At 41.6% G+C, this 24,508-nt stretch overlaps 1 protein-coding gene across 5 annotated transcripts in view; it reads right to left on the bottom strand.

Moving 5' to 3' along the window:
- Positions 1-24,508, bottom strand: part of NRF1 (nuclear respiratory factor 1) — a 123,633-nt gene that overhangs the window by 6,769 nt on the left and 92,356 nt on the right. For all 5 annotated transcript variants that reach the window (XM_032483326.1, XM_032483324.1, XM_032483325.1 and 2 more), the window contains one exon: positions 23,238-23,362. In XM_032483326.1, the coding sequence (XP_032339217.1) occupies positions 23,238-23,362 (125 nt within the window). The remainder of the gene's footprint in view (positions 1-23,237; positions 23,363-24,508) is intronic.

The following is a 24,508-nucleotide window of genomic DNA, read 5'->3' as shown; positions in this document are numbered from 1 at the left end:
TTCTCTCTCCAGCCCATGAAATGATACCAATGTCAGTTAAGTGTGGGGCGAATAAACATTTTCAGACTTGTAAGGGCTCTAAAAACTGGGCACCCGTGCACTTTGTGTGGAAGCTCTGAAGGGTGTGGCTCACAGAAATGAGAGAGAAAACCTACAAAAGAAGTGGCCATGGGATCTAGGAGACAGAGAATCCACTGCAGAGAGCTCTGGGGCAGGAGAAGGGGAAATGGCATGAGCTCGTGGGAAAGAGTACCAAGAGGGGTTGTATGGAATTGGGTTGAACCGGTGATCACCTCTTCAAAAGCAGAAGAAAAAAAGAAAGGATTAACCATAATAATTATAATACTCTCATCTTGGCAATGGACAACTTTTATGTTTATAATAACATAAACATAGAAACTGAGTTATCAAAAACTTGTGATAAATGTCTCAACTCAAGAAATAATGATTCAGTCTATTATTTAGAGCAGTAAAGGTACATACGAGAAAAAAGGGCATGAAGTGTTGCTCCTGGGGTACAAATTATCTTTTTTAAAAAGGCCTTTTACTTCTTTTTGACATTTAAAGCCATATATCACTTTGATGAAAATAAAAATTAATTTTAAAAGGGATGTTTTACCAGGATATTTTCTAATGCAAAAAAAAAAAATCCCACATAAAATGAAATGTTACTTTACAACATTAAATTGAATCTAATTGTTTTCTAGAGTTAAGTGTTGCCAGTTTAGGAATGAAGTATTTGATGATGCAACATGAAATGGGGCTTGCTATTTTGTTTTGATGACAGTCATTTTTGGGACTCCCTGCTTACCCAGGTGTGCATTAACGTGAATGGAAGGCATGCCAACATCCCTCATACTTGAGGAGCTGGGTGGGGCCTGAGAGGAGGAAGGAGGGCCCTACCCACACCACTATGCTGGGAGGAAGCAGGCTGGGGGGCCTGGCACTGGCTTCAGAAGGCTGTAGGATTTAATTTCTTTCATCTAGACCTTTGCAAATGGTGCCTACATGTCTTATTAATTTCTCTTTCTGTTCACCTCTCCCTGCCACCCAAGTTACCCAATCACAAACTTTTCAGATTTCCTGATGTTAAAAAGGTTCCTAAAGTCTATAATAAAGTTCGAATGTTGGGCATGGTATTCAGGTCCTCTTATGATTTGTCCAGTCTCATTCCCTCACTCCCCTCACTCCCTGTGCTCTGGGTATCAACCTGGATTTTTCTCAGTTCCCCCAACATATTGGTCACATTCCTTTCTTTGGGCCCTTGCTCAAGTTGTTCACTACCTGGAATTCTCTTACTGCCCACTCCTTCCCCTTTAAAACCCAGTTCAGTTCTCCCTCCTCTTGAAAGATTATCCCAGGCCTTGTCTATACTGACAAGTATAGACAGAATAGACAGCCTCCTTGGGATTCTCAGTAAGGACTAGACAGCAGGGTATAATCTGGCTTGGCCCAGTTAATGTGTGTAGCTAGGCCTTCCCACTGGACTGAGGGCCCTGGCTCTAGTTCATGTTCTATTGCCCACAGTATGACGTACGAGGTGTGCCATAAGTTGGCATCAGCATAGCCTCAGGGGCAACAGGCCAAGGGATTCTACAGCTGGCCTCAACCAATGTGCAGTGGAGCTCTACTCCCCAGCCTCTAGACACCAGGCACGGGCGTGAGTACCTGTGATGACTATACGACCCCCTTCCATCACCCTAGTGTTTCTTGACCATCAGCACTTTCAACCTCTTTTCTAGTCAAAACAGGCAAAATTAATGAAGTAACCCCAAATGCCCTCTGGCAAAACCAAAACACCTCCAAGGAACCTACACATTAGCAAACAGCAACCAAAACCAGGAGCAAAGTTCAGTCTCATTTTACTGTTCTTGCTTCTGGGCTTGATTCAGTTCCAAAAGCTCCAAGCTTGGGGAGTAAGTTACATGCTGTACAAATACAGTGACTACTATGAGCAGGGAGATTCTTCCTGACTGTGAGCAACCATCCTGGGTTAGCATTTGGGGTGGAGAGAAACTTAAAGAATTGTCAAGAGTTAAATCTCTTTCACCCTGGTTTATGGTGCATTTGAGTTTTCTATGATGTGGGTCCATGCCCAACACTGTTGTTAAAACACTTTTTAGTATCATGGAAGATGTGCTTCAAAATAAATTGGAGAAAGGTTCAAATGTAAAAATATAAATTGTCTGACACTGCTATAACCAGAATGATCTTTTGAACACAAACTGATCTTGTTGCCCTCTTCAACAATTCTTTAGTGGTTTCCAATGGCTCATGGGATATAAAGTCCAAATCCCTTTGCAGGTATTTAAACCCTTCTTGTCAGCCCCTGTTGTTCAGCTCAGTGATCCATAATCCCCGCCCGCTTTACACTCTAGCCAGGTGAACTATTTGACTGAGGTTCTCTACACACACGCCTCCATAATGTGCATGAACTGTTACTTCCGCCTGGAATGACTGTCCTCAGCTTGTTCCTTGAATGGACTCCTCTTCTTCCTTCAACGGTCAGCCCCAGTCTCTCCTTCTCTATCTTAGCTCCTCTTGTCCCAAGGTTCCACAGCACTTTGCGCTGGCCTCCATGGAGGCAATGGTCATATTCATTACCACTTATCTCCAAGGAGACTGTGAATTCCTTAAGGGAGAGATGGAGTCCCCATATTTGAGTCCCTAGCAATCAGCAGGTGCTCAATAAATGATTTCTACACTCATGAATGAAAGCTGCCTTCTGAGATTTCACAAGGATCCCCTCCTAGGGACTAAGTGGTTGAAGTGGGTGAGTCTTAAGGGTGATTAGGCTGTTTCAGAATGGGAGCGCTCAGTCTACAAAACAGTATTATAAAAACTACTACAAACTGATAGTATTTCAATTAACAAAACAAAACAAAACACTACTACATTCAGAACTCACCAAAATAAAACAATTTTTAAAGATTTCGTCTTCTGTACATCACCTCACAGGGAAGGAGTCAATTTAGCCTCTACAACTGGGTGATGAAATGATTCCCACACAAAGGTGTCTCGAGAGTGAATACCTGGTGACAGTGACTACGTATATAAAAAGCCTTTTGGAGGGAGACCTTCCATATACAGGGTCATTTCATGACCTCAAATGCCTTGAAATCCCAAGTCCATTATTTTCTACATGCAGTTCAGCCTACCTCTACCTTAAATAAATGCATTACCATCCCATTGTGGGGATTTTAGAATCTCTCTCTCACACACATGCCATTCTGACATGGGATTAGATTAAATCGTCTCAGTGTCTCTGACCTAGCAGCCTTTATGTCTGCGGCAAGGGAAAGGGGGAGGGGGCTGGAGGCTTGGAAACCCAGCGCACACTAAGTCCGGCCGGCTGCCCTTGGAAGAGAGATGATTAAATGCTGAGGTACAGTAATCAGGCCAGGATTGTCCCTGCATCTGCTCAGCCTGCCCCTGATTAGCCCTAATCTAGAGGGTGTATGTTAATCTAAGCTTGTATTCTGGGTCATTTTGATTGATTAGGAAACAGGACGCCCTTCCCATTCTACTTTAAGGGCTTCAAGTCCTCCTTTTTGTTTTTAAGAGAGCCCCTTGCACAACCCTAGTGACAAGACTCTCTTGGCGTCTGCATAGCACTTTTCAAAGCCCTCTCACCCTCACTGCGAATCACTAGATTTCTGCTAAGACTGGAGCAGTAGGAAAGGTGGTATTCTTCCCTTTCACAAACGATGCACAAAGTTCCTTTGGCAGCATCATAGATTTATCATAAATAAAGACACATATTCATGAAATCCTGAAGATTTTAGTACCCCAATCTTTCAAAGGTATAAGAAATCTTAGAGTTCATTCAGTTTAGTAAATCTAATCCCCCCTTTCTTTAAATTCCTAATAAACAGATAAAAAGTTTATTTAAACAAAACAGACCTAGAGAGACTGATGTACCCCCCTCAGGACGACTGTGTTTGTGGTAAAGCGAGGCATCTGGGCTCCTGATCTGGGAGTCTCTGCATGACCAGAATGCCCTTACCATAGAACACAATGGCCAGCAGGGATCCAGAAGAGGGGGAACCCATTCTCTTTGGGCTCACTACTGCCTCTCTTCTCTGGTTTTCTTGGTCAGGTTTACAGAATTGGCCAAAATGGAAAAAGAGACCAAAAGAGACTCAGGAACTTCAGATCCCAGCACAAGGATTTGTGTGTCAAAGAGCAGTCAGATCAAAATCCTGGAGGATTTCACCACATTTTTGGACCTGGCCCTGCTCTAGTTTTCTACCAGTTGGGTATCATTCTTGAGCCCAGTCAAACACACTTCTCCCACCTCAACAAGTAGCATTTACGTCTTTCCAGTTGCTTAGGCCAAAAACTTTGAAGTCAAGCCATCTCTGACTTCTGGTGCAATGCATCAGCAAATCCTGTCAGCTCTCCCTTCAAATAAAAACCCAGAATTCAACCATGGCTGCTGCCACCCTGGACAAACTCCTATCCTCTCCTGCCTGGCCTGTGTTTTAGCTTCCCTTATGATCGCCTTGCTTCAGCCTGGCTCCACTGAACTCTATTCTCCCCAACACAGAAGCTAGAGGGATCTCCTAAAACTTCCATGCAAAGTGATGGACACGGGGACTGAAAATTCAGACATTTGCTCATGTTAAAGGGCTTGGCCTTGTTTTCTGCAAAACAGGAGATCATGAGGTTCTACACTGGTCTGTCTCTGATGGTGTCACCAGGGGAGGCTTTGTGGTAGACCATGGGCGCCAATGAGAGAAACTTTAAAGGTTAGGGTCACAGCCTGTACAGTCTGGATTTATCATTCATGAGCTGATCGACTCTATTCCTGACCTCTCCTGAGGTAATGAGTTTCATCACTTACCTACTACTATGTAATGGAACACACATACAAACACACACACGTGTATAAATGGAATTTATTTACTTAGGGGAATTCATTTATTCATCCCAAGACTAACTTCTTTTAGTATTCTGAGATTTGATAAGTAAGTATTTATAATGGTTAGCTAAATCTTCTTGAAATATTGTTTGGCAATGGCCACCCTCACCGTGCTCCCCCCTGCCTCACTGTCACACTTTTGGTGGCTCTCTACGAAGGGAAAAATACAGTCCAAACAGCTAATAGATGAGGGATTATATAAGACTTTCCCACAAATATTCTACATTATCCCTTCGTCACAACCATCTCTGTCCCCTCAGTACACCCTAACCACCCCATGTAATTACTCAGGCAGATCCCTCTGCTACCATTACCCTTGCCAACCTAAGTCCTGTTTTTCAACGATTTCCTTGACTTTCATAGGGTCACCCCAAACAGAACAGCCCATTAGGTTCTCTCCTTCACAGGATTTTACTGCCTCACTATTCATTTGGCACCAGATCTGTGCTAACCTGTTTCCAAATAGTTTTTCTCTGTATAAATCTGCTTACTTAAGATTGTTGGCAGGACTATGTCTGAATACCGAGCAACCTGAACATAGTAGATGTTTAATAATTGAATATCACAATTGATCATGTTCTTCATGATTTTCAGAAACTTGATTACATTCCCATTAGCCTTGGCCTCTGCAGCCTGAGGGGCCTTAGGGCCTTTTACTCTGCTTCAGAATGAGTAGGATTTTCTCCACAACATTCTTAAGGTTGCACAGCCAAATGCTGATGGTCGTTCAGGTACAGTTTTTGTGAGGGCAAAATAGGCTGTTCTATTTTCATTAACATCTGCCCAGTCAGAAAGACCTACATGTGAATCCTGGCTCTGCCACTTAACTGGGTGGGGAGCCTCACTTTCCTCACATGTAAAATGGTAATTACTCATTCCACAGGGCTGAGAACCAGATGAGCTGACATAAAGTTTGGCACAGTGCCCGGCACACAGTAGGTGTACAGTAAATGCTGCTTTCAAAGATGACTTTGAATATGAGCTTTGATGAAGTCTGGTTGGGGTCACAGATGTTAGACTAAAGCTCTCAGGAAGCAGAAAGGAAAGCAGAGACATCACAGATCTCCTTTCAGCAGCAATTTGCCCCTGCCAGGAAGCACATCATTTGCCAAAGACCTTCAAAGATGTAAAGATTAGAGATAAAAGCCATGAAATCAGGGCAGATGGACTGGCGGGCAGCTTCCTTTCTGAAATGCAGCAATGGTCGGAACTGGCCCTGGAACTCCATCAGGACAGGTATGAAATAGCTGCCCATTCAGGGTATCGGTGAATAAAAATAACCTAGGCTACGCCACTGATCAATATTAGGAATGTTAAATACACGATCAGGGACAGTATGATATGATGTCACCATGCTGATAAATCTCTAAACCCCGAGACTAATAACATGGGCTCAAGCCCAGCAGAGCAGAGTTGCAGGCCTGGTCAGGGTCAACTGAGAATGACAGTCTGCCCCCCGCACCTCACCCCACGACAAGATAGAGCAGGACAGACGGCCTGAGGAAGAATGGGCCTTTCATTTGCCCTCACAATCTGGGAAACCTTTGGGAATTGTTGTTTCTGTAATTGAATCTTTCAGCCCAAAGGCCTTCCAAGTTGGTCATGGAAATATCTTTCGTTGGGAGAAAAATATTGATGGTTGTGAGAGAAAAACAGCTAAAGAAATAAATTATCAAACAGACACAACAGTTGGTGGAAGAGCAACAATTCTTAAAACCCAAAGGAAAAATTCACAATGTAATGCCTTCTGTGGTTGATGGACATGAAAGCTAACTATACATATTAGGAAAATGCTGGCTTAAATGGGGAACCAGAAGACTGTGACTGAAAAGGATAGGAATAAATAAGAAATGAAATCATGTATTAAAAATTTATTTATTTATTTATTTACTTACTATTGTGTTATTTATTTTATTTTGGCGGCGGGGGGGGGGGGGAGGGCGGTGGAGATTAGGTTTATTTTTAGACGAGGGACTGGGGATTGAACCCAGGACCTTGTGCATGCTATGCATATGCTCTACCACTTAAGCTATACCCTCCCCGCCATGTATTGTTATTATCTAAGTCACTTCTGTAGTTTTTAAAGAACCATCGAGGGTATCTACAAGCATTATTAGGGGTGACAGGTAGGAGGGAAGCCCTTTTAAAAATCTTATCTGCAGTCACTGACTACATCAGTGACTAACATATAAGGAAATTCACTATTATATGAAGAAAAATATGGTGTGTACTGATGTAGAAATGAGAGAACATGAAAGGAAATCAGGTAAAGAAGGTAGTCTGCAGGCAACCGATAAAGAGGCTGAGAATAACAACCAAGGACCAGATGGAAAGAAGACCCAGGTTATCCTCATGATAGCAAGACAAGGAGGAAACAAAAAAACCATTTCTCTCCCAGTGATTATTTTTCTATTAGCTGCTTCTGGGACATTTAATCTTCCTTTTCCGTGTTTTTTAAGTCCATGGCTTTTGGGTGCATTTGAGGGATTTATGGATTAAAATATGTATTACATCTGGCAAGTACTGAATATTCTCATGAAGCCAATAGCAGCCTCTCAGGTACTTTGGTGTAACAGGCACTTCTCAGCATCCAAGGTTTTCTTCCCTCTTGCTAGACAATCTCAAGCTTCTCTTGGAAAACCCACTTTCTAGAATAACTCTCGTAGCAGTGACTTTGTCTGGGTGAGATAGTATCACTGTATCTTTTGCCTTGATTTTGCAGGCCACCTAGAAAATCCTCTTGCCTGCATCCCATAAGCCAAATGTTAAAAGTGAATTAATTTTTACTTTATTAGTAAATGTATTTCAAAACACATTTTGGAGATATAATTTCACCATTTCCTCTTGAAATTATTAGATCGCCCAGGAACATTAACAAAATCAGGGTTTTGGGCTTCAGTGTTCAGAATCACCATGGTTTACTATCCTGGGGATTGAGCTCCCAATGTGAGATTGAACAAGCTGACTCCAAGGCCTGCTGATTTGACCAAGAGAGCTTTAAACCAAAAATGGCAGGAGAAAAAAAGTGTTCCATTAAAGCTTGCAGGACATGTATGCACTCAGGAGGACATCTGATCAGAGATGTACAGAGAAGGGCAGAAGGTGTATGGTAAATTTCCAGAGATCACTGGGAAGGAGGGTGGGGACACCACCCAAAGTCTCCGAAGTCTGTTTAGTGGACAGGGTGTGGGCAATACGTACATTGTTGGTTATTTTAAAACAGGAAATGGAGCCAACATGACAGAAACCTCAGGAGAAAGTTACCAAGCTAATTTAAGAGTCTGTAATAGCCAGGTGTAGAAAGAAATATGAGGGCCAATCAGGAGCTACCCAGAGTTGGAATGGAGATTTATTAATCTTTCTGTTACTATTTTCAAATTTTTTTATTATGGAAAATTTCTAATAGACACAAATAGAGAGAGACTGGTCAAAGGACCCCCACCTCCACGTGCTCGCCATCAGTCCTTGCCTCTTCTATCTGAACAGGGACAGACTGAGGCAAAACGCTTCCAAAGATGTTCTCACTTTTCAATCCCTCACTTAGCCCAATCTTAGGGCACCATTTAGAAAACAAACAAATGAACACTGAAACTTTCTAAGAGCACATAAAGGGCAGAATTAAATTTGCTTTCAGCAGTGACACACCTGAAAACAGCAGATTGAAAAGTAGAAATAAACAGTTATGGGGCTTGTTGGTCACAAAGAAAGAAATCTATCTTAATAAACTTCATTTTGATCAAGTATTTATCCTGCCTTTTCTATCTGGTCTAGACTTCAGCATAACCAAATTGTTAATGGGGACAAGTTCTTTATAAAGAATTTTCAGCTAATTAAGGCAGAAGGAATGATAACACTAGAGAAATCACCATTTTGTAACTCTTAGTGAAATAATGGATCTACATAAAATCATCAGTGGTTACTAAAACCATCAGGTGACCAGGCGATGAGGACCACAGAACAGAGGAATCCCACCATCCACTCAGGATGCAGCGCCTGGAAGGACAGCCTCTTAGCTGTTCTATCCTCCAGCCACCTCCTCCTTTCTGCAAAGATGAACCCCCTGTGGCATTCTGTCAGCATCCACTCGCAATGGGCAATCTGCCATACAGAGGCCTGACAATAATACAGAACTTTCACAAGGCACAAGGGCCACCAGAAAGTGCTGCGGAGGGGAAGCTGCAGGCAGACTGCCTCCCATGCACAGCCTGGTGCCCGGGGTACACAGGCGTCTCTGACACCTACCCGTGGGGGTTTTACAAATCCTTTGGCAAGTGTGCCAGTCCACTGAGTGCTAACGGTGCACATGTGTATCGAGGTACATCTTACAGTCGGCTCTTAGTTGAGCCAAAGGGAGGATAGGTCCTTCCCCCACATTGCTCTTCTAAACTGGAATTTATGATGTGCTTTCCTTGTAGCAGACTTACTAATTATGTCTTCTTTAAGCTACTATGAAAACTAATTTAAGTTCCTTAAGTACCCAGGAGCTGGGTGCAGGGTAGAAGGAAGAGATGGTCCAGGCTTACTTACACTGGCTTGCTTAGAGAAACTGTCCAAGAATATAAAATGTGTCATGAGTAATCTGCATGACAGATAATTCATGTGTGGCAACTAAGAGTAGACTACTTTAGGATAAGTAACATTATATTTACATGATCTAAGTTCTTGAGGAAAAAGAACTGTCTAAATTTGAGGTAGTATAGTTATTTCACATAGGTTTTCCCCCAGGAGTCAAAGTAACCATGTAGTAGCTCCCAGAGGCAGACAAATGGAGGAAGCAAGCTTAAAGGTCCTGCCTTTGCACCCCAGAGCTGCGGAAAAATGGAAGATGCCACCAGATCAGTGTTCCACCCCCAGGAGTGCTGTTGTCCATGCCCCATGTTACACAAAATAAACAATTCATTTACATGCTCTTAGCCTCTGTGTGTTCACATGTCCTCTTATCAATGAGAAGCTCTGTTTACTGAGAAAAGAACTCTTCAGTCAAACAGTAGGGCTATGAAAGCTTAAGGAAGGGAAGGCCCGGCAGCAGGTCAGCTGTAAGTGGATATTCCTACAACTAAAGTCCTTTTTCATGGTTACAATTCATCATTATTATTGTTTTGTGAGCAGTGGGCAGTGGGTGGGGAAAAGGCATGAGATTCTTGGAGCAAAAAAAATTTAAAGGTGAAAAGATAAAGATCATAGTCAAGTAACATGGCTAGAAGACATTGTTCCCAAAACATTCAGGCAAATTTCCTTCTCCCTTCCAACAAGGCTGAAACAGAAAGTCCAAGGCTCACTGAAGCAGCCAAGACATTTCAGGAGGTTCAGGCCAATCTCTAAAACCGTCCTGTCCACTAGAACTCGCTGTGAATGGACGTATTGTATTGTGCCCTGGCCAGTGAAGTGGCTACAGAGTCACTTGAAATGTGGATAGTGTAACTGAGGAACTGCGTCTTTAATTTTATCTGATTTTAATTTCAGTTTAAATAGCCAGAGCACAGCTCTAAAGCATTCCCAGAGCTTCCAGCTCCAAATCATAAGCATGCTTCAGTAACACACATATTGTAGCACATGATAAGAGTTGCCTTTGTTTAGATGGAAACTCAATCTGAAACTGGATGCTCTGCATTCACCTAAAAAATATTTTCCTGGCATTTCCCTTATTTATGTCACAGGTTTTTTTCCTTTGCTGCTCTACTCCATCAATTGATTTTTACACACCCTACCCCCCTGGCCCCTAGGTGAGAAACTTTATCATCATTTGAGAACACTTCATTATAGCTATACATTTTAGCAGTACAAGCATACGGAGAGGCTGAGCTGGACAGAGTCAGAGAATGGCTGGACGCCTCTCTGGTGAGCCAATCTGATACCAGGGTTTTTGTACTCTCGCTCAGAGAGTGTCTCAGTTTCCATATTTAGACCCCTTCAATGATTCTCAGATCCATTTGCCAGCTTTACAAGGGAAAAGATTTTTTTGTTAAAAATCATTTTTACTTCGAAAACCCCATTTAGGCTCTGAAAATCTCTAAATTGGGGCCTTTTTAATAATGAAGATTTGGTGTAATTATAATGTCACAGGCAATTGCGCTGACAAAGCAAAACCAATATGTCTCCTTGCTGGGCCTTTGCTCTCAGTCTGACCAACAGGAGGAGAAAAGAAGCTTTGTCAGGAGCAGATGTGCAGTGGGAGGCCCCAGGAAAGCAGATCTGCTGAATGAAGCAGGTGCCACTTAGACATTCACTTTACTGACTCCAACCACAACCTCCCTTTCATTTGATATCCTGGTCTCGGCAGGAGGATGGGGAAAGAGCATCACACAAAAAGGAAGAATGTTTATCCTGTTCAGATTACTGCTCTGCTAGGCTGCTGCTGCTGGGTTCTGCACATTTGCTCTTTATTAAGCAAATGGTAAGAGCTGGGAAGTGAATCCCTGTATTTACACAGGTAATCTGAGAGCCAGAGGGCCCCAAACCATACTGGCTGCGATGTGCAAGCTATTAGAGTTAATAACAGTGTGCTGACATTCCTTCAAAATCCTAATGGAAGCATAAATAAAAAGAGGAAAGTCCCCTTTACCCAAAACCTTAAAATTTTATTCTGTAAGAATTTTTCCTGTTATGATATTCTGATTCTTATGTGGACAATAATTTATCCCTCTTTTACATGCTCAATTAAAACCACATTTTCATCCACATATTGAGTAGAAATGACTCCAATTAAATTTGTCCAATTGTGGCTCTGGATTTGGTATGCCAAAAAAAAAAATCCCTTTACAGAATATTACCTGCAATCACAGGCACCAAGATTCTGTCTTGGTTACAAGGAGCTGGAATCATCTAAGACCAGAATCTGTCTTTCGAATACAAAGACTTAGAAAGATCTGGGGACCTAAAGGGAAGGAGAATGAGATAACGAAACATGTAACTTGGCCATAAGGACACTGGGGATGCAGAGGAGACCATGGTCAGTGGTATCTATCTGCCTGATTGCAGGCACCTTTTTGGGAATCTCTGCCCTGAGTCCTCTGTCCAGAGTGGCCCTAGCTCATCAAGTTTCCCCAAGCTGACAATACCCAACACAGTCAGTCCGACCTCGCTTCATACGTGTGCTAATTCTCTCTGGGCCCCGAGGAGCCAACTCTGGAAGCATTCAGCTTTCAACACAGAAAGCATCTGAAGGACACGGCCATGGCTCAGATAAATACTAAGAATAGAGACCAATGTATATTGGTCATTTCATTGTAAAGTCTCCTTTTTTCTCTGCAGAGCCTAGATTAACAATTCCTGTGTGCAATGAATGCCTGAGGCCACCCCAGTTTATGATGGTGAAGAGGAGAAGGCACACCCTCTCTGGACTTGCAGGCGCTAAAAGGAGAAAGATGAATCTAAGCATCACAATGACACTTTTAAAAGGCAGTCCTGCTCCCTCTGAAGGTACCCAGAGGTTAGCATCCTTGCAGGAGACAAAGGCATCAAAGGACTCCAATAACTAGAAACCCCTACAGCTGTGGAGGCTATGTGTGGTGAGTGACAGAAAAGGTCTGACAATTCTAGAGAACAGAATCTCAGCTTCGTCTGCCCCAGCATGCCTCAGGGACACAGTATGCATCCATCAGTAACAGAGGCTTTCTGAAGCAGGGATTCTCTGTGTGAGATTCACACCTGCTCTCTTCAAAAAAAGGCTTACTATACCAGATCCTAAGAATGTGTCCCGGAAAGAAGTGCTATGAGCGAACCCTCTGAAGATGAATTCCCTTCAGTGTGAGTGCCCAATAATAATGATAATGATAATAGCAGTGGTAGTAGTAGCAGTAGTTCAGTTATTGTATGCTCACAGTGTCCCAGTGCTAAAGAGAGCAGGACTAAATATTTTCTGCTGCCCCTAAAATCAGTGCCATCAATCTGTCTCCCTGGATGGGGGAGACTGGGGAGTCAGAAAAACTGCCACTTCCACTGAGAGCTATGGAAGGCATTTTGGACTTCAGGAGGTCATAAAGAAGGGAGTAGGAAAGGAGGACAAGCTTCTATGCTATGAAAGGGCTGGGTGAGTAACACAGACGGGGTGGAGAACTGTACCCTCTTGGGTATTCTTGAATCAAGAGCTCCATGTTCCCATTTCTCAGAAGCAGCCATGTTTCACTGTGAAATCTGGAATTTATCCAATGGTAATGGCTTCTTTCAGTCTGTAACCCACCAGGCTCTGGATATTTAATCCTTTTGGGGGTCACGATAAATCCATTAGCATGCCTGACCTGAAGACGGCTGTAGCTGAGAAGAGAAATCAGCACTTGTGGGGCATCTAAGTAATGGCAGGTGGCCTAGGTCATGAATAAAGAGACAGGGAAGTGGGTCTAGGTGTCGCCACTGCCTCCTGTCTCAGGTTTTCCTCCCCTGGACTCTGCAGTGCACAAAAATAGGCCAGTTCTTCCTGCAAACCTCCCGCCCAGCTGTTTACTGGCTGTGGATTACTGTAGTCACATGGTAGGTTTTTTTTTAGCAAAGCCATGCTGTCTATGAGCTGAGAAGGTCACTGGGAATGAAGGCTTGTGAGATATTTCTGTTGTCCTCCCCTGTGCAGAGGGGGCACAACTTGCCAGAAGACACAGTATTTTCGCTATGGCTGAGATCAGTGCAATCCAACAGAGCTTTTTGCAATGATGGAAATGTTCTATATCTGTGTGGTCCTTTAGAAGCCACTAGCTACGTGTGGCTATTTAAATTTAAATGTGAATAAATTAAAATTAGATAAAAAATTCCGTACCCCAGGCGACACAGGGCTACTGAACACTTGAACTGTGGCTAGTGTGACTGAATAACTGAATTTTTAATTCAATTTAATTTTAATTAACTTGCATTTAAATTCAAATAGCCACACGTAGCTAGCAGCTACCAAACTGGACACAGCTTTAGATTTTGGGTTTTGGTGCCATTTACTCATTTGCTTCTATTAAGATTTATCATGACACTACCTTCTGAAGGGAGCAAAATGTGGCCATGACCCATTCCTTAAAACGATCCTGCAAAATCATGAGCCACACCAAGTAACAGATAAATAGTAAAGATGATGATTTTCATTTGTTTTATACCTCCTCCACTTTCTAGGTTGGGTGAATTGGCCAGATGGAGTGAAGGGGGAAAAGGGAGCCCATGTCAGCAGTAGAAAGAGTCCTGGAGATCTGGGTTTGGTTTCCAGTTTTATCATTTAGTAGCTGAGAGACCCTAGGCAAAGCCCAGCTTTAGCTGCCTCTGCAAAACAGGGCTCGTAAGCTCTGTTATACCCACCTTACTGAGTGCAGGCAGAATAACACAGTGCTTGCTTAGTTAACTGCAAAGGGGTTATGGTGGTGGCAGCGGTGGTAGCAGTGGTAGTGGTAGTGGTGGTGGTAGTAGTAGCAGCAGCAGCAGCAACAGTGAAAAAGAAAAGGACAGAATGAAGAAAGAAAGGGGAAAGATGAAGGACTAAATAATTATGCTCAACACACAGCTGAAAGGCAAATATAGAACAAAACTGAAACAGTTATTTTCCTGGTATGATATCTACCAACTTGTTTCCCAGGATGAAAACTATTCATTCAGAGAAAAATCAGCTGATTTAAATGAGGAATACCCTGTCTGCAAAGAAAGTGTGTTTCCCAGAGTGGCCCGTGAAGCACACTGCGAGGCACCCTGTCCCGAGGCGCCAGCTTCCCAGTCCACCCGAGATGCAGACCCTGTTCACGTACTCAGCCCTTACCCTTCTTTCTGAGCCACACCTCTGAGCTCTCCTTATTTTATTTGTTCTAAGAAGTAATCTTTTCAGGTCTCTGTGTCCCCCTCCCCCTCCATTTAGAAAAAGACTTATGATTCTGAAGGGGAAGCGGGTGTATAACAGATGAAACTTTATGTGCTTTTTCTTACAGAACAGGTAATGCCTCAGTTTGGTCTCACTGACACCATCTTAGTATCTTAGCTTCCCTTCAGGTCTCCCTATCAGTGGAAAAGAGGGCCACTGACTTTGCAGGAGGGTGGCCTGAAACCCCATGGCTCCATACCATAGGCGCTGTTCTCTGGGGACTGTTAGGATAGGGGGCTCGCAGCCTAGGACTCTCAGCTCACACAAAACACTGCTGCTCAGGAGCTGCCTGCTTCCAGTCCTGGGGGCCCTGAACTCACTATCTTTGCATTAAAGGTACAAATAGAATCACAGTATCAAAGAACACAACAATTCCTTTAAAGCTATTATCATTCATTATGGTGACTGAATACGTACCATTACAATAAAACTTTATTTAATACATTTACTTATTTAAACTTTAATTAAAATACTGAGGCAAAAAGTGATTTAGTGCATACTAGAATAGCATATCAGCAGGTTTTTTGGGGAGCAACATTCACATATTTCCTAAATTAATATAGTATTTACATCTCCACTAACTCTTTTGGGAACAAGTCTGTGTACTAATGTGTCCAGAGAATGAGGAGCACAGAAAAAGGGATAATGAGAGATGTATTTTATAGTTTATGAAGATGAGGACTAGCATTTATCTCTTATTTTTAAATTAGAGCTGGACATATTATAAGTAATTTTAAGTAAAAGGACATATTATAAGTAATAATGGATGATGGTAGTGGTGATAAGAAGACAAAAGTGAAAAAAAAAGTCACCCTTCATGATGGAAGTTGAAATACAATGCAGTTGTTGAGATGTGAAGAGAGGTTACGCCATTAGAAGTCACAAAGGCCATACTAACTACTGCACACAGTGCTGGAAGAGAGCAGCAGCCCTGGCCCAAGAAGAGTGATGTAACCAGATGCAGGAGCCGTTAAACAATGTCACCCTCAGTCAAAGTTCCTTCAATTTCTTTCACTCAAGTTTATAGAAAAGGCTCTGATCTATTCCCATTTTTACAGTATTCATCTCTGGAGTATAAATCCTTAAATTGCATAAGGTAAGCATTTGGATCTGTCCTAAAGACATGAAAGCAGGGTCTATAACAGTACTGTGTGCTCTGTACAGTGCAACGTGTTTGGAGGAATGCTGGAAGAAGAAATTGATGCTGACAGCTAATGATAATTTTATGTTTATGATATATCTATGTGCCAGGCACTATGCTAAGTACTTCACAGGAATCAATTTGTTTAATGCTCACAGTTACCTTATGAGCATGGAACTATCACAATCCTAATTTTATAGCTAAGCCCTAGAGAGGTTAATGTGTTTGCCCAAGATCACAGAGCTAGGCAGTGGTGCAGCTTTTAGAGTATCCAGCTAGGCCTGCAGGTCCTCGCATCTCCCTTGCCCCTCCTTTTACTCCCAGTGCCATACAAGATACCCACAAAGTTAAATGACCCTAGCCACACTTTCTATGGCAAAGGTTCTTCATTTTGAGGTGGCTGGGGGAATGGGAGATCTCTCTGATCTATTTGCACATCTGATCAAAGCTGTGGATCCCAGAAAAATAGAAAGCTGTTGTATAGAATTTCTCAGGATCCACAGATCCAGATTAAGGATGCTCTAATGTTTGAATAATACACATAAAGTAGGTTTCCACAGAAAATTAAAACACACACGTCACCCCCTTCGGGTCCACCTGGGCTTACCTCTTTACACCAGTACAGGACAGACCTTCTAGCCATCCTGTCTCACGTGGGAGGCCTTGCAGAATAGGAAAGCATGTTCCACTCTCTCATGGAAGGATCCCACCCAAAGTCCTGCTCCCATATCTGAACTCCATGTTTCTGTCTTCATCTACCTACTCTTTTATCCTTCTTGCTAAAAATTCTAGGCCAATTAAAAAAAAGGTATTCCAATGAACCCAGTTGAGATTAAATTCAACTGGGGAAAACATGTATTTTTTAAAGTTGTTGAAAAGGTCAAAGAAAAACATGACAGTGAAAAGGGGATGACACGTTCATGAAGTATGAAAAGAAGACAGAGTGTGTTTTTCAGAAGGAATGTGAAAACTGATTTAGTCTGATTTGGCAGTTGGAATGGGTAGTGAAATGTACAGCCGTTTCACAGTACAGCAAGACTGAGGGGGGGGTCTTTGGGTTGTAGGAAATTTTCTGTCGACAGATCTTTAGGGGGAATCTCAGCAGCAGGACAATTGGCAAGGCCAGGCCACAACAAAGAGGGATGTATGGCACTGAAGAGAAATGAGAAGGGCTGCTCGTCCTGTGAGGATAACGTCAATGCCGTGCAATCAACTTTAATTTTTAAACAGATCCAGCCCTCTAGTCCGCTTCTATTCATTTAATGCATGAGGAAGGTAGCTGGCCCCCAGTCTCAACCAGGACAGCTCAGGCAGGTGGTCTCTGGGTGTCGGACAATAGAGAAAGATGTACTTTAAGAACGCTCTGGGGGAACGAAATCAAGGGCTGGAGGCAGAGCCAAGGGGAAGGTGCAGTGAGCAGCGGGGGAAGCAAATTAGTCAGCCAACTTGGTTCAGGCAGAAATGGACACTCCCTTGAGCCCTTTCCTATACCCCGCAACCCTACCACCTCGGTCTCCATTTCCCTGGAGGCAGGTGGAAGGTTGAAGGAGCCCTGGCATAAACTGAAGGGCAGCAGGAGGGCTCAGGCAGAGGCTTCTCTGGTGAAGAAACACCTCTTCAGCTGCATTTACTTCTTTCTGATCGTCATCTACTTCTTCCCAAACAATATCCTTTTGTTCTAAACAGCACCCTGCCCCATCATATTCACTAACTGCAAAGTGATCTGCTCACTGAAAATACTTAAGTCTGACAGCCAGCCGCTGACTGGCTCTGTGAATTCTGCAAATGGAGAAACACACAGACCTATGGGCTTTCCCAGGCCAGCAGTGAGTAGGGCTGCTGGGTTGGGGAGCACTTGGTACCAGAAACCCCCAGAGCATCCCTACAGCCTTCAGGAACAGCTGGAGCAGACGGGCACTGTGGCTAAACTAGACAAAAGGCAAGTGGCATTTAGCAGAGATGGGGAGAAAGGCCTGACATTCCTAAACTTATTTGTTCAACATTGGAAGACAATCATCACTCTGTATTTGTGGAGTCCAGACAGAAACCAGCTCACATTAAAGGGAGGCAGCAGAGCAGAGGTTTGGAAACAAACTGCTTGAATTCAAATTCCATTTCTACCAGTCTCTGTGTGAACCTGGTCAAGTTACTGAAACTTTTTACATCTCAGTTTCTCCAAATGTTAAATGAGGACAACAGTGTTTACCTGACAGCTTCGTTCTCAGTTTTAAATAAGTTAATGCATGTAAAACACTTAGCAGAGTGCTAGCACAAGCAAGTATTGTATGAAAGTTTGTTAAGTAAGTAAAATTAATGGGACAATGGGATTGAGAGACAGAATGCAAGGTCAATAGTGGAAAAGAATGCTGGTGTCCCATCATGGTGTACACCATAAATGAGGAGTGCCCCACCCCATCATCTTTAGTACAAAAAAATGAAACTGAAGTTGGGGGAAAAAAGTGAAACTAAAATTTCAGAGAACAATAACTGAACCTCCATAGAATTATGCATAAATAGAATGAATGGCCACAATTTCTTAGTCTAGGAAGACACACCTGGTTTGGTCTTAAGAAATGAGCACCATTGCAGTAGGGACAATGTCTCCTCCAGCAACAATTAGTGTCCCGTGATTCAGTTCACTGGGGCAGTATTCAGACCACTTGCTTCCCACTCCTGGTCGATCACTGTGATTATGAACATTCCCCATGTCCTCTGCCCCAGGGGAAACAGGGCAGATGGAGATGAGAAAACTTAAATTAGTCAATTTTAAAACTTCTTAGCAGTTCTTCTAAAAGGCTTGGTAAGATTTTTTTTTTTTTTAAGGCTAAAACAAGGCTTAATTCTTCCAGATGAACTTTAAAATTATTATAAAGTTCAATTCCCAAAAAAACTCTTCAGGATTTTGTCTGAACTTTTTTCAAATTTGGAGATAGGCCTTTCATTAACTGCTAAATATAACATCCCAATAGTAAAATATTACAGTATAAAGAACAGATGAATAGAGATAGAAGAGTCCCACACAAGACCCTACACAGTCTAAGAATTCTGCATAATAAAGATGACATTTCAAATCAGTTTAGAAAGGATGGATTTCAACCTTTTTATAGAATGAATGGTGCTAGAATAATTAATTATGTAGGGGAAAAAAATCAATTCAGATTCTTACCTAATGCCATATACCAAAATAAATTCCAGATACTTTATAGTATTTAAAATAAAAATTAAGTCCATAGGAGAACTAGCCTATTGTTAGATATTTATCTGACTTTGGCCCTATATAAACATAAAGGCAAAAGAGAAATAATTAAGGAAATAGAAATGAAAATAACAGAAGTGAAATAAAAATAAACTGGGAGAAACTATTTACAACATACACAATAAAGGGATTATACTTTTATCTCTTATTGATTTGGAAAAATTCTTCATATATTAAAGACTCCAAAAGAAAAATGGGTGAAGAAAACAAATAGACAAATACTAAAATACTAAAACACTACAAACTTGAAGAAAAAAAGTAAAAATATCTATCACTAATGTTAAAAATGCAAATTAAAATGGAACACAACTTCTTGCCTGTCAAATAGGCACACACACAAAAAGTAAATTAAGCTAATATTCAGTGTTGGTGAGGGGTAACAAAGCGGGTTCTAAACAGTACTGTTCGAAGTATAAAGAAGTAAGAGCCACATAGCAAAGAATCAAAGTGTGGGCAAGGCTTTGTACCAAGGTTATTTTGTTGTAAAAAATTTATTAATGACCTAAATTACTACCAGTAGGGGACTGATTATTATGATGGAGAACATGATGATATATTAGCAAGCATTAAAGTGATCTTTTCAAAAAATATTTAACCACATGAAAACGGTTAAGATATTTCAAAGCAAGTTATGAAATAGTACAGACATGATCCTAATTAGGTTAAAAAATTTTATGAATGGGGGAAAAAAGGGCCATATTTTAAAAACTCAAAATATTAACATTCTATGTAGTGGGATCATAGATGATTTTTATAATCAGGACCAAAAAAACTCAAACTAAAACAAAAAACTCCAGAAAATGCTATGCTCTCCTTTTAACTTTGGTGCTATTAGAAAAAATGTCAGCGATTTTAGAAAATGTTCATCCTTTCTTAGCAGCTCCGGTAAGAAACTGATGGACAACAGTAGAAGATAATTTCCATTCCTTTTATTGATTAACTATGAACTTTAACTGTTTATTTTGTTTTCCCCCATCTAGCTTTTTTCACTATTTTTGTTGAAATAGGAAGGAAGATAAAAGATCTGTAGATATGGCTCCCTGAGGATTGCTAACAGCAGGTGGTGAGGTTGGGTGAGAGGTGAATATCACTCAGAGTTCTTCAACACATGTAAGCCTGACTTTATTGGTCCTGGCGTCCATTAGTAAACGGTATAAAGGATGGAAAAGTGAAGGGAAACCAATGGGCAATTTAAAATTTACAACCTCTTATATTAAAGTATGTTAGAGGGGAAAGCAAGGGATAACTGTGTCAAAAAAAAAAAAAAAAAAAAAAAAAAAAAAAAAGAAAAGAATAGGTAAAGGAAGAAACTCAACCAGAGACCTTTCCCAGCCTTAGGCATTTCAAAGAGAAAGGCACCTATGAAAATCTTTATATTGAACCAAACCTTGCAATACCATCAAAAAACCAAAGACTTATTTACTGCTATTTAAAAAGGGAGACCATAAATGGAGTAGAGTAATGCTAGTGCTTGAGTAGACCTTTTAGTGTTCGGGTGGGATAGGGTCCAGGAAAAAGGAGAAGTCTTCAGGGTTACAAGGTCTCTGTCAGGTCTGCCTTGGTAACTTGGAATTTAAACTTCTGCCATGCAGATGTCATTATCCTTAACTTGAAAACCACTGTTCTACACACTGCCCCAGCCATCTCTCATTGGTTACTATACTCTATCAAGCCTCTAGTTCCATCCCAGAAGATGCTGAAACTCCAGCTTCAGGCCTGAACAAACCAACATTCACACTGTCCACACGGTCCTTAGAACAGTCATCTGCTTGTAGGATTTTTATTTAAGCCATACCCTGGAATCTGGGATATATTTTTTTCCCAGTAGTGTCTGTTACCAAATAGCACCTTATTCTGCTATCATCTGGTTCTTCCCCATAATAAACGTTTCCTGATAATAAGTTTGGTCTACTGGCAGATACCATAAGCTTGTCATTACGGAAGTGACAAGCATTGCCAACAGGACACAATCTGAAGGAATGATGAAAAAAGAACTCCTACAAGTCCAAACAGATAACAAATTAGCTGGTTAAATGGGAAAAATGTAGTTACAGGTCTCAGAGTAAATCCTACAGCAGTCTGGGAAAAATGTTAGAAGACAGAAGGAGCATCAGAATCATCTGGATCATATCCAATATTAGATTCCTCCTCTGATTCCCAAGGGATAGATGACATGATTGGCCTTCACCTAAAATTACTGGGATAAGGCACAACTCAACGGTCTGATTTGCTGTAGTGCTGAGAAAGCACTACCTCAAGTCCAAATTCACATGTGTTAGCAGGTCACAAACTAGGGAAAGGTCTGCTTTGGAGAATCACTGGCTTTTAAGATGCAGATCATAATTTTCTCTTATCACAAATGCAGCCAACAACATGAAGTCAACATAACTGATTCATACAACCTAACCTGCTAAAAAGAAGCAGTTTCCAGGTATCAACAGTAGTAGATGAGGTTCACCTTTATCTCATGGCTGAATAAGTCTACTTGATGGGAGACCCAGAGAGTCCTTACACTTTTCTATAAACTCATCTATCTGAAAAGGTGAGGCTGGGGAGGCCAGAACTATAAAGCAGTTTGTTCTCCTCTCCTAGACAGGTCAAGGCCATTAGAAGGGCCAACAAAGTCTCCTATCAAACCCACACAGGGAAGTATTCTTAGCAGTTCCACAGTGAAGAACAGCAATCGCATTTCAAAAGAGTGTGACATAGTCAGATATCCTACCTTTTGTTCAAGCTAGACCGGGACTTGAAGGAGGAATAGAAATAAGAAAGGAAATAAGGGTAGGATTCTAGCTAAAAAGGGAGGTTTTCCTTAATTCCATCTATGGTCATTTCATCCTGAACATACATGGCTATAAGGTGCCCTTTATCTTGCAGTGTTCTGGCCAAGATCAACACTTTCTCTATTTGGGTTAGTTCATGGAAGCCCTGAGCCCTACAGAAAAAGCAGGCTGCAGTTGCAGTATTTGATTTTTTGTTTGCTTATGAGAATGATTCTCGGAAGCCACATGGCTCTTTATATTTCCCATGTTATTCTTCTTCTTCCCACTTTTGAAGGCGGACACAACATTGTGTCTTTCTTCAAAGACTTTTCCAACTAACACGCTATTCAGTTTCTAGGGACCTACCCTAAAAAAAGTGCCAGGGACTTTTCTTCCTGCCACTAATGCCATTAAGGAACTTCTTCCCTAAATAAAAGTATGCTATTATCTATCTTCTTTCCAGGACTTTAAACCACAAATTTCCAAAAGCCATGGAGAACTTAATTTGTCCCACTTAACCTAATCATATGTGTGTTTTAAAAGCTTAATAAACAATCACATAGAGTCTCACAGAACAGGGCTGGTCCTTCTCTTTGACCCAGACTTCTGAGGCACTTCTCCAAGTAGCCCAAGTCTTAGTAATGGACTCCCATAGCCTGCTGAAGTGGATCCAAAGAGCTGAGCTGGAGTCGTAAACTTGTGTCACCATATTCCTATGAACTGTATCCCTTTTGTTTATTCAGGATATCACCAATATCCAGGAAGTCAAAGAGCTGGGAAAGAACGGCAGGGTGGTGGCATGTTATTGGCTAAATCCAGGGGTCCTCAATAGGGCCACACTTAATAGGAAGCAGAACCCATAGGATCAGCCAGAAAAAACGCCTTCATCACAGCCTGCTGGCTGACCTTGTGGTGAGATGGTAGAGTCTTTCTCGAGGGATTCAGAACATTCCTCCTACCACAATGCACTCGCCCACAGGAGAATCTCTGCTACAGCAAAGGACATGGATCTACCCATGGGAGAAAAAGGACAAAATGTGCCCCACAGCAAATTTTCATATCCTTCTCAGCAAGTCCTGTCACAGCAAACACTTTCCAAATAAGCAAGTCAGTTAGGTAGCCATCATTATGCCTTTCCCCACTCAAGAAACCCCAAGTCTCCTACTAGTGAAAGGAATCAAAGGCTCCTAGAATTTTCCTAAGTATCAATTGCCTACCAATATTTAAAAAACTCAAATCAAACTCAGCTTCATTCTGAAGGGTTTGCTGTCAGTCATGTCATGGAGGTTTAAGTGGAAACAGGGAAGAAATTCAATAAAATATTTATGCTCTCTTACCATTAGCATCTTGGACTCCAGTAAGTGCTCCAACGGCTGCTGCGGTTTCCCCAGACAGGACGATCTGTCCCCCCCCTTGCAAGGTGGCCTCGGCCAGGGTGGCGACAGCATGGGCGGCAGCTTCGCTGTGGATACAGGAATGGGAGAAGGGGGTGTGTGAGTTGAATAAAGGTATAGCACTGCAGCAAGACAAAACAACCTTTCAACCTTTCCATGGATACTACATTTGTGAGCCAACCAGCAAAACAAGGGATTCCAGTGCTATTGGTAGAACCAGAGCAATTTTTAAATAATAATGAACAGCTATGGAAACCTGTCTTTCATATTTATATAGTTAATGTGAAATTTACTTTAAACCTAGGAAATGGGTGTTTGAGGACAGAAGACACTCATTTCCAGTCTTTTCTTTATCAATATCAATCAAGTACTTGCAACCCATAGTCAAAGCTCTGATCCATATTCACAATGCAAAAGTCATTTTGGTTGTCAATCATGAGGTTTCTTTTTTCTCTTGTCTCTTTACAGTAACACAAGGCAGACCATCTGATACTGCCCTTTTATAGCCGAAGACAGATGATAATATGAGGAGTCATCAATTTGGACTTGCTATTCAATTAATATTAAAAAATAACAATTTGGTTTACATCCATGATTCCAAATACAAAGTAATGGTTGACTAATATCTTGCAAAGTTCAACCCTTCCCTTTGCCTCACTGTACATGTGGGCAGTGCTGAATTAAGACTTTAAAGTTTAAATTATCACTATAAGCCCAAATTCCTTGACTGTAAAAACACAATGAAATAATAAACCTCCCTTCCCTGCAAAGTAAACACCCTGCAGAACAGAACGATATTAACCATCTGTTTACAGTGAACACTTTTCTAGCAGCTTGTGTCCCATTTTCTTTTCCTTATGATATGCTTTTATTATATGCATAATACCCATTTTTGTTGATTCTATGATACAAACTATAAAATTCATTACTGTTTTATGTGCCAATAAAAAAGTTCCTGACAATTATAAGATTATATAGTTCATCATCCAAATTTCAGAGATTTCAAAATGTGAAGGAAAAAAAAGATACATTCAGCACCTCTCCTGGGAAAGGTATCACTTTGCACAGTTACTGAGGGAGTATCAAAAGTGAGCATGGAGGAGAGGGGGTGGTGTCATTTTGTTTAGCAGAGATGGACAAAGTCTTGGGTTTGACACCGAAAAAGCCAGCTGATTCAGCTTTGTTCTGAAGCTGCAGACTTTGCCATAACTATC

This window comes from Camelus ferus, chromosome 7, assembly GCF_009834535.1.
Source record: "Camelus ferus isolate YT-003-E chromosome 7, BCGSAC_Cfer_1.0, whole genome shotgun sequence".
Taxonomy (NCBI): domain Eukaryota; kingdom Metazoa; phylum Chordata; class Mammalia; order Artiodactyla; family Camelidae; genus Camelus; species Camelus ferus.
Note: the sequence above shows the minus strand (reverse complement) of the source record. Positions and strands in the feature narration are given on the sequence as shown.